The sequence below is a fragment of the Macaca nemestrina genome, chromosome 18 (assembly GCF_043159975.1).
Source record: "Macaca nemestrina isolate mMacNem1 chromosome 18, mMacNem.hap1, whole genome shotgun sequence".
NCBI classification, from domain to species: domain Eukaryota; kingdom Metazoa; phylum Chordata; class Mammalia; order Primates; family Cercopithecidae; genus Macaca; species Macaca nemestrina.
In genome coordinates, this window is record NC_092142.1 from 79,555,281 (window position 1) to 79,568,515 (window position 13,235).

A 13,235-nucleotide genomic window follows, 5' to 3' on the forward strand; every position below is an offset into this window, starting at 1 on the left:
TGGACATTTTTGTAGAATCCTTGGGGGTTTGGATGATTTTTGTCAAACATTCCATTCCTGAGTGACCTCATACAATTCCAGAGTCTTAGATCTCAGAGGTGGGAAGGACTTTAGGACTCATGGAGCCATATCTTCCACTCGGTGCAGAATTCCCTTCATAACATCCCAAGGATGCATCACTCTGCCTCTGTTGGATGTTTTTAATAAAAGAGGGTCCACGCCTGTCAAGACGGCCTCCCTGCCGTGGGTCTCTCTGATACTGTTGCCACCTTAGCTCCACCAACCACATGACATCCTTCAGGAATGGACTGCAGCCCTTGTGACTTTGCAGAGCTTTCTTCTGCAGGACCCCAGAGCCTCTCACTCTGTGGTTTCCAACCTGAGATCCATGCAAGGGAATCAGGGAAGCAAGGGAAAGGGGAGCAGGCATGCAGAGCTCTGACCCTCTATCCCAGCCCCTCCTGTGTCATCCAACCCGCCCCACACTTCATTTCCTTGATATGAAAATGTCACCTGATGTTTAATGAAGGCCACCCCCCATCCTCTTTCTCTCACCTCGGGCAGTAGATCTCTATCACTGGGAGCCAAGCAGCAAACAGGATATTGCATTACGGGCCCTGCAGCTCAGATATCTGATCCTGCTGCGATGGCGGGGCTGCGTGGGGAAGATTGTACCCCGCCTTCCCCCACATCCAAGGCCATCAGGCTGACCTGACCCGCACAGCTTCCTTTGCTCTACCGGAGCCCTGTGGCTTCTGCCTGACAAAGCTGCTGGGCTGCACTGATGTGGCAGAAGGAGCAAGAACTTCAGCATCTGAAAGACTCAGAGTGAAGTCTCAGTTCTGCCCCTAACTAATGGTGAGACCTTGGACAGGGTGCCTGGTCTCTGGAGCCTCATTTTCTCCCTCTGCAAAACGGGAAAAATCAACGATGTTGCCCCAGATGGGGAGTTGAGTAAGAATCAAAGGAGACGTTCCATGCAGGGTGTCAGCCCAGTGCGGACATGCGGGGAGCACGCCATCCCTGCTGCTGCTATTATGGGGAATGCATCTGCTGGGGAGGGTGGACAGAGTCCTCATTCAATTCTCAGATTGGTCTGTGATCCATTCTCCTAGGCTACAGGTGACCCAGAAGCAAAATTCTGCTCACAGGAATGTCTCAATTTCCCCTGGAGCAATCGGCATTTCTCTTGTGACCCAGTTACCCACTCCCTTTAACCAGAGCCATGGAGGAGAACCCTCCCCCAGCCAAAGCTCAGAGCCAAGTCAGCCAGTACAGAACCAAACAGTGACCACCATCCTGGGGCCCCCAGAGAGGTCCCCAGCAGGCCACCCCTTAGTCTACAACCCACCCCTTAGTCCAGGGGCCCACTCCCTGGTCTCAGACTCAGCTTAGCTAGAAGTCACGGCTGGAAGTACCAGCAGCAGTGACAACAACTGTAATAATAAGTCCAAGTACGTATTAGTGCCAGGAATAGCCCAAGCGTTTCACATAGAGTATCTTTTTATTCTCCATCCTAGCAACCCACCGGTGAGGCCAGTACCATCATTTTGATTGTTCCCATTTTCTGGATGAGCTAATAGGCTCAGAGAGATCTGTGACACACCCAAGGCTCCACCACCAGCAAATGCAGAGGTAGCTTTGAGCTCAGGCAGCCTGCTTCCAGGTGCCACATGGGCAGCTGCTAGCCAGCACTGCTTTCCTGAATACCTTGTTTGAACAAGCCACCTCGTCACCAGAGCTTTCCTCTGCTGGACCCCGGAGTCTTCCCCCACAAGTTCAGAGGAGGCAGCCTCTTTTCAGGATGGATCCGGGAGAGAGGCTTCTGAACAAACCACCTGAGCTCTCCCCAAATCTGCTAGTTCATTCATCAGACATTTGCAGAGTGATGAGTCCCAGTCACCAGTCCTGGTCACATGTATGCAAGTTTTCTTTAGGCAAGGATGACGAGGGGGTGAGAGTACCACTCACGGGGTGCCAAGGCCATGCGGCACGCCTGGTCAGCCCTATTAGGAGCGTGTCCCAAGAGAAGAGATGGGGGCAGTTCGATGTCCAAAAAAACATTTTGGCCCTGCTAGATTTTGAAGGAAGTTCTTTCACAAGAGATTTCTTGTAAGTATCACCTAGAAAACCGACAGGAGCGGGCGCAGAACTTGCAGCATGAATCAAGCTCCTTTCAAAGACAGTGCACTTCCTTCAGGACACCCCTCTGGAAATCCACAAAACATTATCTGCAGAATGCTTCGCGGCCACCTTTTGTCCCCAACTCCAGAGTGTGGCCTCCAAGGCAGCACTCCCAAGCTGGGAGAGCTGGAGATGCCCTGAAAGAGTTTGGTGCTGATGGGCGAGCCACGGTCTCTTTTTAACCCCAGGAGCATCTGTCTCTACACGGCCACATCTTCTGCACCTCCATCCATCTTTGCTTGTGGTTCTCACCGTTCTCATGCCTGTATCACCTCCTTCTTCACCCTCATCCCCTTAATAACCACCTTTTCTCTCTTGCATAAAAATAAGAATCTTAGGTTTCTCTTAGTGCTTTCAATCAGTGGTGCAGAAATCTGGTTAGCACAGGGCAGGTGCTCTCAACCCTGGCTGCCGCTGAGAACCACCAAGGACGATTCACATCAAAAGATGCGCTGGCCCCACCTCAGCCTAAATAACCCAGAGTCCCCTGGGGGTGTTGCCAAGCATCTAGGTCTTGGGAATGCTCCCTTGGGCCTCCCTGTGCTGTCAGGGCTGGGGACCAGTGGTCCAGGGGACATCTTCTTTCCCATGCCCTCATCCTTGCTAGCTCACAAACTACCAACTTCTGCTCCCTTTGAAGCATCAAGAAGAATTCCTCCTGCCTCCACCATCTTGCCCTGTGCTCTGCCTAAGGGGAGCTCACTTGCCCGCTGAGATGGCAAATGTCTGAATTCCACTGGCCGTGTTTCCCCAGAACTACTCAGCTGGGAAAGTCAGGAGCCAGTTTGGGCCCCGGCCCCAGCCATGTTCTCCTACAGTTGATGTTTTCAACCCCATCTGCCTCTGACATCTCTTTCTCCATGAATATGGTTCTCAAGAGTCCCGAGATGCGTAGATATCACGCTGCAAACCCCAATGGGTAGAGGCTATGGGGAGAGGAGGGAAGGTTTTGCCCCTCAGCTTTGATACATCCAAGACACAAATGCAGGGACAGGCCAGAGAGATGCCACCCTCACCAGAGAGACTGGGCGTGCAAAGCCAGAGGAAGGAACCATTCGGTGGGGGTTCTGGGGAAATCCATCTGAGACCTGACCCCCTGGATACCCTGTTTCTGTTCAGCTTCCATCCCTTCAGTGACCCAGCTGCAACACCTTATTCCTGCATGCAGGAATGACCCCCTCGCCCACCCCACGCTGGGACAAGCCTCATCACTGTCAACTCAGGGCTGGCCTGGGAGTCCCACCTTGCCTGCAGCTGTCTGGGAGAATCTGTAAATAGACCCATCATCAAAGGTGAACAGCTGCCCACCAGAAGGAGCAGCCATTGAGGATGCTGGGCGAGGTCAGGATGGGCCCTTGCCTGAGAGGAGAGCCCGAAAAGATGAGGCTCTTTGAGCTGCTAATGATTTCCTTCCGGGCTCTATTAGTTTCCCAGGCAATAGTCACCACAAACCTGGGGGCCTAAAACAATCAAAAGGTATTCTCTCATAGTTCTGGAGACCGGAACTCCAAACTCAAGGTGTTGTCGGCAGGGCTGGTTCCTTCTGGAGGTTCTAAGGGAGAAGTTGTGTCAGGCCTCGCTCCCAGTTTCCAGTGGCTGCTGGTCATCCTTGGAATTCCTTGGCTTGAGGCTGCATGACTCTAAGCTCTCCCTTTTCTGTCATATCACCTTCTCCTCTGTCTGTGTCCCCTCTTACGAAGTAAGTTCTCTCTGCGTCTGGCGCCCACTCCAACCCAGGATGATCTCATCTCAGGACTCTGAACTTAATTACATCTGCAAAGAGCCTTTTTCCAAATATGGTCACCTCCACAGGTTCCAGGGATTGGTACATGGACATATCTTTTGGGGGCCACACTTCAACTCACTACAAGGGGTCTGGACGCTAATGAGCTGCGTATGCATGGAGTGAAAACCAGGGGCTGTGTCAGCCAGGTTTCCCTGGGCTTCTGGAAATCCAGCTAAGGCCTCCACTGAAATTTGTAAACCAGATAAAGACCATGACTGAGGCTCCACAGGTCACAAAAACGGGCACTCAGTTCTCTGGGTGGGCTGTGGTGGTCTCATGCATGAGAGAAGCACGCTGGAAATGCTGCGGTCCCCCTTTGACACATGGAAAGGCAGTAGCGAGAGGGCATAGCTGGGACCAGGCAAAGTGCAAACCACTTGGGCACAGCCAGGAAGCCTGTGCCTCCATAACCACAACGCCTTTCACATAACAGTGCCCAGGCTCATTATGTCTTTTCTGGCAAGAATTCTGCAACAGCAGACATGGGTATTTTGGAGTAGGGGCTCCAATGGCTGCTTCACCCTGAAGAGGGACTCAGAATTCCACACACGAGTGCATCCCAGCATCACCTCTTGGAGACAACACAACCCCTCAAAGCCCCCTATAGCCACATGGGAATCGGCCTCCCTGTGTGTGGCTCTTCCACAGAACTATGGAGACTGGAGGCCCCAGAAAATCCCTGACTTACAGCCTGAGGCTCTGTGACACCATGTGGAATAAATGTTCCTTCTCATGTGACCAGGGGTATTCCTGAAATGTGACTTGTCTGATTCCTAAGCAAGATACAGCAGTCCCTCCCAGGTGAACACTGGTTGACAGCTGTAAACCAGCTAAACAGCCGTAGTGTCTAGAAATGACACTCACTTGCTTTTTTTTTTTTTTTTTTTTTTTTTTGAGACGGAGTCTCGCGCTGTGTCACCCAGGCTGGAGTGCAGTGGCGCGATCTCGGCTCACTGCAAGCTCCGCCTCCCAGGTTCACGCCATTCTCCTGCCTCAGCCTCCGAGTAGCTGGGACTACAGGCGCCCGCCACCACGCCCGGCTAGTTTTTTGTATTTTTAGTAGAGACGGGGTTTCACCATGTTAGCCAGGATGGTCTCGATCTCCTGACCTCGTGATCCACCCGCCTCGCTTGCTTTTGATATACTAATAAAGAATGGGGAAATAACTACCCTTCGGTGTCCCAAAAAGGTTCTCGTTGTTGAGTCACCCCCAGGACTTTCGCCCAGGGGCAATTAGAAAGGGGGGAATACCCTGTATCCCGTTGGGTCTGCAAACACACAGCTGCCCAGGGAACCCCTCCATCAACCTCCCCACTGCTGCGTTACGGCAGTGCTGGGACACACAAACAACCAGACAACCAGACACTCTCCCCATCAGGCAAGGGGCGGGAGTAGTGTGGATAACACATGGCCACGACCAGACTCAGGCCTCGATAGCAAATAAAAAATCTTTCTGATCAAAAGAATGAAAGTGGGATCTAACCTAGAGGGCAAAGCAGCCCTAATTTTGGCAGGACTATGGTTATAGATAAAAATACAGGATGCCCAATTAAAATTTGAATTTCAGATAAACAACCAACATTTCTAAAATGTAAGCAGGTCTCAAATATTGCACAGCATGTACTTATGCTAAAATTAAAATTCCCGGTTGTTTGAAATTCCAATGTAACTGAGCAGCCTGTATTTTCGCTTGGTAATCCTAGGCAGGATCCCAAGGTGCGGGAACAGGAGCACAGCTCACCTGATGGCTTCTGCAATCCGAGTGCTCTCCTTTCGCCGGTCGCTGGACAACCGGCCAATTAGGTAGGAATAATCCAGGCCGCTGCAGAACACGCTACCCACTGCGCTGAGGAGCAGCAGTTTGCTGTCGTCTGTGGCTGCGTTGCAGAGCGCTCGCCGGACTTCTTTCATGATCTGCCGGCAGAGATGAATTTGCAGGGATGTTAAGTGACTGTCCTGTAAGCCTGGGGCTTTCAGACAGCAAGACAGCCAGAGGCCTGACCCCCTGAGGGGAGAGGCCAGGGAATCTGCTTCTGCCTGTGCAGGGAGCCTCCCCTGAGTACAAGCATGAGTCCAAAGCAAGGAGAAAAACACTTATCACAGCCAAAGCCCTCCAGCACCATCCCCAGAGCAGGCAGAAGAGTGCTAATAAGGAGGCAGTGTGGTCACCGGCTGCGGATCTGGAAGCCTGGCCTGGAGTTGCTCAATCCCTGGTAAATCTCTGCAAATCTTGTTCTGGCATTTGCTTATTTAGCCCTTTACAAGACGTGGAAAAAATCCGTGCACAGCCCAAGTAAGGGATGTAAGCCATCTCTAGATGACTCAATTTGATTATTATATACCCTTGCTCATCTTTCATCCAGCTAATACCCCTCATGGTTTGCAGGTGCCACATGGCAACTGGGCTTTGGCATCAGATCCAGACCTGGGTTTAATGTCCCACAGGAGTTCCAAGCCCCTGGTCCAAATTCTGGCTCTGCAACTTACTAGCCGTGGGACCTGAGCCATGCTGGTTATTCATCCTCAGTGTCCCCATCTGTAAGTGGGTGGACCCACTCTCAAGGTCTCCAGCGAAGAATAAGTGAAAGGAACGGTTATGCTATGGCCACCTGCAGGTTCACATTCCTGGGAGGTAATGATGAATTCTGGATAAAAGGCATTTTGTTCCTCCTCTGCATGCCAGTTAAGGTGCCATCTGACATGGAAGAACTGTGCTGGCCACCCTGCCATCATGGGACAAGTTCCCCTTATCTCCTGTATGTGTCTCCTGCATGTATGCCCTAGGATTTTTAGGACTCTATGACCTTGTCTTGGGCAGGTGGAGGGCAGGACAGAATTTGGGAGACAGACACAGGTGCCCTCGGTAAGTGGTCAGACCAACAAGTGCTCCCTTAGCAGTGAACATGTACTGCAGGCCAGGTACCCTGCTACGTGGGCTCCAGCCTCCCCAGCACCAGTGAGTAGGCACTATTCTTACTTCCAGACCAGGGAACAGATGCTAGAGAGGTCGTGACACTAGTCCACGGCCACACAGTTGGTAAGTGTTAAGAGGTGGATTTGAGCCCTGGCCTGGCTCACACAATGCCTAGTCTATGCACTTTGACACTGCAGATTCCCACTGTCTGGCCATCGCCTTTCATTCATGGAGAAGGAGGGCAGTCAGCCCCAGAGCAAGCAGCCAGCCCAGGGAGGGACAGGCAGGGGTGGGGCAGCTACGAGAGCCCAGAGCTCCCAGTTACCACCCTGCAGCCTTCTTTGAACGTCTTGCCTGGGCCAAGCGCATATTCACCTAATCACCTTTGCACGTGCCAATCTCCCCACCCCTTGTGGGATTGCCCAGGCTCCTTGATTCTGAAAGTCCTCCTATGACCCACCCTATTCTCCTCCCCCTATTCTCCCTTGCCCAGCACCCCCATTTGTTTCCTTCCTTTATCATACATTTACCTGTCTTACCTACTACTTATTTGTTTCCTGCCTTTTATGTGTCCACACTTGCTCAACTGTTATTTTAATAAAGAAAGGAATGGCATCTCTCTTATTCCCCACTGTATACTCAGAGACTAGCACAATGCCTGGGATACGGTGGACACTCGATATCTGCTTGTTTAATCACCCTCATTAGCCCCTTTCCTCAACTTCAGAAGAAAATTAGGCAGGCTGCTTGCTCACCCACCTAGAAGCTTTTACAAGGCCAACTCAAGGCCTGTGAAAATCATTTAAAAGACTGAAGAGTTTGCCACCAAACAGTGTGCACCCCATGAAGGCTAACTGTGTTTCCGCTCTTCAAAGGCATGCAGCCAGGCTGTTCAGCTCCTCATCCCACGAGGAACTATTTTGGATGAGCCTGAAGGTTACAGATCACTTGCCCATGAGTACTTACACCCCCAACCCCTTGTGAGGTGGGCATTATTATTAGCTCCATTTTACAGAAAAGGAAACTGAGGCTCAGAGAGAAACATGACTTTCTCAAGGCAATGTGTCAGGAAGTGGCAGAGCCCGCGCTAACAGACTGGCCGGCTCCAAGTTTCCTGCTGAGATGGTTCAGGCTCTTTCTGCCCCAAGCACTTTCCAACTTCACTGCTCAAAGTGTGGTCCTTAGAACAGCAGCATCACACCCCTCAGGAGGTGGCCAGAAATGCAGAGTCTAAGGCCCCAGCCCAGACTTACAAGGGGTTCCAGAAGGTCAACATGGGCCTCTGGGGCTATGGCTGGGCACAAGCTCCACTTCTACCCCACAACATCCTGGGTAATCTGGAGTGAAATCATTAGCCTCTCCTGGTCTCTCTATCTGTAAAATTCAGAGCTACCTCAGATTAACCAACAAACAAGATGCAAGTAGACTGCTTAGTGCAGTGCATGGCGCATATCCTGCAAGATGTCCCCTTTTATATACTGACCCTACAGAACAGGTCGGGCTCTGCCCCAAGCGCTTTCAAACCTCACTACTCAAAGTATGGTCCTTAGACCAGCAGCTTCACATTCCCAAGAGCTGGCCAGAAATGCAGAGTCTTGGGCCCCAGCCCAGACCAACAGGATGAGTCTCTGCATGTTCATGGGACCTGCAGGGAATTCATATGCAAGTTACTGTTTGAGAAGCGCTGCTTTACGATGTGAACTCACTTAGCCTTATGAGGGAGTCACTTGTTCAAGCCCCATTTTATGAATGACAAAACCAAAGTAAGTGACTCTGAGAAGTTAACAAGTATGGGGTGGACTTGGGAAGTAGGCTTTGGGGCCCATGTCCTTCACTGCAGGCTAGGCTGCCTCTCAAAGTACCAGGGCTTTTCATCTGAAGACGTCCACATGACAGCAGTCTGTCTATGGGAGCAGCAGGGAATGAGCTCTGTGGTGCTCAGGGGAAAGCAGACCCTTCTCCCCTCCCAGACTGTGGATTTTAGGATGGAGCCAGGGTCTGAAGCTGATCTCCTGCCACATGCTGCGTTCTGAGGCCCAAGCATCATTCAGACCCTCCAAGTCTATGTACTAGCTGAATCAACCCCGTTACAGCCCTGCACACTCCCCAACTCCTTCCAATCATAACCTTGCAGCAACACTGCACATCTTGACTATACAATGTCTCTTGGGTGCCTGGTATTCAAAAGGACTCATGGCAGTCTGGCCAGGCTGAAAACGTGCAGGCTTTGGAGACAAGAAGCCTACGATGGAATCGGCTTTACCACAAACAGGCTCGGCCCTTCTAGTCCTTCTGCTACCTGTTTGCCATACCATAGTCAGGACAAGCCACTCCAGCAAATAATTTATTTTTGCTGCAGGAAAACTCTCCCATGAGAAGCTAAAACTCCAAGCCTGCCTTGTATGTGGATTTGAAGTTCTGAGTTACCACATCCACATGGGGAATAATCCACAGATAAAATTTGACACAGAAATTGGACACAGGCTAGTAATATCCCTGAGGTGTCTGATGGAAATGAATGTAAAAGTACTCTGGGGAGAAACTGCAACCCAGACTGCATGGGAATTATACAGGAAAAAAAATCCTAGCTGAAGATGAGCTCACAATCAAAAATCACAAAACACTTGAGAAAATACAAGCTGGCACACTCAGCAAATGAGAGGATTACCTAACATGACTTCAAGTAATAGAAGAATCCAAAAGAGACTGTAAAATAGGGGTGTTTAAAATAATCACAGAGAGGAAAAGAGATATGAACAATAAGAAAAGAACAGGAGAATATGGGGAAAAAATAGATTTGAGGAGAAAGAAACTTCTGAAAATGAAAAACGAGTCATGGACGTCTGCTGAGATCAACAGCAGATTAGGTGGTGCTAAAGGGAGCATAAATTAACTGAAAGACCTGAAGTAATTGACCAAAATGTAGCACAGAAAAACAGAGATGGAAAATATAACGGAGAGATTAAAGACAAGAATGCTAAGATTTAAAATAGGTGCTGTACGGATTCTATCAGGAGATCACAGAGAAGAGGAGAAAGTCAATATCGAAAGAGATAAAGGATGAGAATTTAACAGAATTGATGAAAGATCCACTAGTTTCCTAAGGCTGCTATAAAAAATTACTATACATTTGGTAGCTTAAAATAACATAAACTTATTATCTTATAGTCCTGTAGGTCAGATGTCTGATGCAGGTTTACTGGGCTGAAATCAAGCTGTCAGCAAGGCTGCATTCCTTTGTGGAGGCTCTAAGGGAGAATCATTTTCTTGCCTTTTCCAGCTTATAGAGGCCACCCACATTCCTTGGTTCATGGCCCCTTCCTCCATCATCAAAGGCAATAATGCCCAGCTGGGTCTTCCTCACTTTCTCAGTTTGTGTCACTCTGACAGATTCTTCTGCTTCTCTCAACTACATTTAAAGACCCTTGTGATTACATTGAGCCCATCCAGATAGTCTAGAATACTCTTGATTTTAAGGTCAGTTAACTGGCAGCCTTAAATGCATATCTGAAACCTTAATTCCCCCTAGCCATGGAACCTAGCATAGTCATAGATTCTGGGGATTTGGACATGAATATCTTGGGGAGAGGGCTTCTATCTATCACAGACTTGAATCCTAAAATTTAAGAACTGAAACAAAAAGCTAAGCAATAGAAATAACAGTACATGCATGCACAGACATATCATATTTAAACTTCAGAACATCAAAGACAAAGCAAAATCTTAAATACATCCAGAAGAAAAAGAAAGCTTACCTACAGAGGGCAAATAATTTGACTGGAGGCAAATTCTACATAGCAGAAATAAATTCCAGAAGGTAGTAGAATACAATTGTCAAGGTGCTGAGGAAAACAACTGTCAACAAATTCTTCACTCAGCTAAATTCACTTAAAAGGAAGGGTAAAAATTAGGCATTTTCAGTAAGAGAATGTTTACCATTTTTAGACCTTCACTAAAAGAACTAAAAAGGAATGTACTGCAAGAAAAAGAAACTATATTCAGAAAGAAAAATTGACATGCAAGGAATAATAACCAGCAAAGAAACTGGTGGCTCAAGCCTGTAATTCTGGCACTTTGGGAGGCTGAGGCAGGCAGATTGCCTGAGCACAGAAGTTCGAGGCCAGCCTGGGCAACATGATGAAACCCCAACTCTCCTAAAAATACAAAGAAAAGAAAAAGAAAAAATTAGCCAGGCATGGTGGTGCATGCCAGTGGTACCAGCTATTCAGCAGGAGGATGGGAGGCAGAGGTTGCAGTGAACCGAGATCGTGCCACTGTACTCCAACTTCGGTGACAGAATGAAATCCCGTCTCAAAAAAAAAAAAAAAAGGAAAGAAATTGGTGAATGTGTTGTTAATATAAAAACTGACTATAAAAATCATAATACTGATATTAATCTGAGGGCAGAGGTTGGTATGGCATAGAACTGTAGTAGCAGGCAATAATATTGTAGAGGATAAGAGGAGGAATGAGTAGAGTTAGAGCATGTCAAGGTTATATTCAGAAGTGGTGGAGGTAATTACACTTAGCCTTTGCTATGTGTATATAATTTAGGGATAACTTCTTAAAAATACATGAATTACAACGAATGGGGGGGAGGATAAAATAAAGAACACCCAATCACTGAATCGTTGAAACAAGAGCAGAAAGTATACAGTGATAGAAAACAAGGAATGGCGTGTGCCTGGGTGAAGCTTAGAGTCTAACAGAGAAGACAGTAAGTGAGCAAACTTCCAAAGGATCATTATTAAACACTCCAGAGGCATCACCACAGCATATGGAAGTTACGGGGAATACTGGAAAAATATTGTTTTTTAAGGTTAAATTTTTAAAAGAATTCCCATTTCTTAAGCACCTAGTAGTGCCAGGAACTGCACCAGGTAATTTCCACGTAATATTTTATTCCAAACAAAAATCTGGTAAGGTAGGAGATGGTATTTCAACCTTGCAAGTGACACCATGAAGACTCAGAGAGGTACAGTAAGATGTCCAAGGTCATACCAGCAGTAAGAGGCAGGACCGTGATTTAAATCTCATGCTAACAACTCTTTACTTTCTCCTACTTCATATTGCTGGGTGATTTTTTAAATGGATAGGATTTTAGTAGAAAAAACAGCACTAGATGTCAATCTGAATTGAGAATCTCCAGGCCTGTGCCCTGCTGGAAGGATAGAATAAGCACATTCCAGCCCATTTGGGTATAAGCAACAGATACTCATTTTGAACACCAAAAAAGCTCACAGGCCACTATCTTGTCGGTCCTTTCATCCATCTGCCTCCAGAAATAGATACACTCTCACCTATACATGAACTCTATTTCTCTGAGAGGCAAATAAAAAAAAGAAACCCTGCTGTAAAGAGGTGAACTGAAATTCTATAGATGACTCAGAGAGTAGCCTCTCTGGCTAAGGCCATACTTACCTACTTGTCAATTTGTTAAGAAAAAAATAAGAGACCAAACAAAACAGCCATCTCATTTATTAATTAATTAAATTGAAAATAAATTTGCATTTTATTGATACAAAAGAAGTACATACTATACTGTTTTTCATTTTTTAAAAAGTTATATCTAGTTTATATCTCTTTTCTTTCCTTTTTGGTGTTGGTAATTCAATTTGGACAGATGGCTAAGATTCCACCTTCTTGAAAGACCCCAAATTTTATAATGTAACTGGTTCATTTAAAGTAAAATGTTCTAAAATTAGTCCACATTCTCTTGCCTTCTTAAACAGAATATACTGTATGCATATAACTACTTCTCAATGGTCACCTGCTGGCCTATAACAGAACATTCCTCTTAGAGGCTTCTGGGATGTGATTCTATAACAAATAGTCCTGAACTGCTATGCATTTTGAAGTCCTAAATATGTCCTGTAAATTCATTGCTCTCATTATGCACTTCCTAGCTGCCACTTGCGCCTGCTATTAGTTGTCTGCTGGAGAGAACAGACTCCCCCTCTATGACTTCTAGCTTTGGATCCGGCATGTGTTTACAGCCAGACAACCAAATTCATTAGAACGGGATGTAAAAGAGGAATCAACCAGGGTTCCTCTCTGTATACTTCATCAGAACCCGCTGAAATCCAGTCACACCAGGCCCATCTTAAATGCAACCACCTTCAAAGGAGATTTCCCCATACCCAAGACTAGATGCGCACTCTCCTTTCTCCCAAAATCCTGAATACTTTAAATCCCTGTTGTGATTCTTCTGACAAACTCCCTTGTAGAATGTGCACTTCCTTACTGTATCTTGCCTTCTATGTGATTTAAACCCCTGGTATTCACACCCTTCTGTAACCCCCACCCTCAAGAGAAGATTGGACCTAGTGACTGGCTTCAACAGAAGATGCC

General features: G+C 47.5%; 1 protein-coding gene across 3 annotated transcripts in view; it reads right to left on the reverse strand.

The window, feature by feature from the left end:
- The window catches only part of LOC105491216 (chromodomain Y like 2), a 203,618-nt gene that overhangs the window by 17,309 nt on the left and 173,074 nt on the right, over window positions 1-13,235 (reverse strand). For all 3 annotated transcript variants that reach the window (XM_011757417.3, XM_071084993.1, XM_011757419.3), the window contains one exon: window positions 5,712-5,884. In XM_011757417.3, the coding sequence (XP_011755719.1) occupies window positions 5,712-5,884 (173 nt within the window). The remainder of the gene's footprint in view (window positions 1-5,711; window positions 5,885-13,235) is intronic.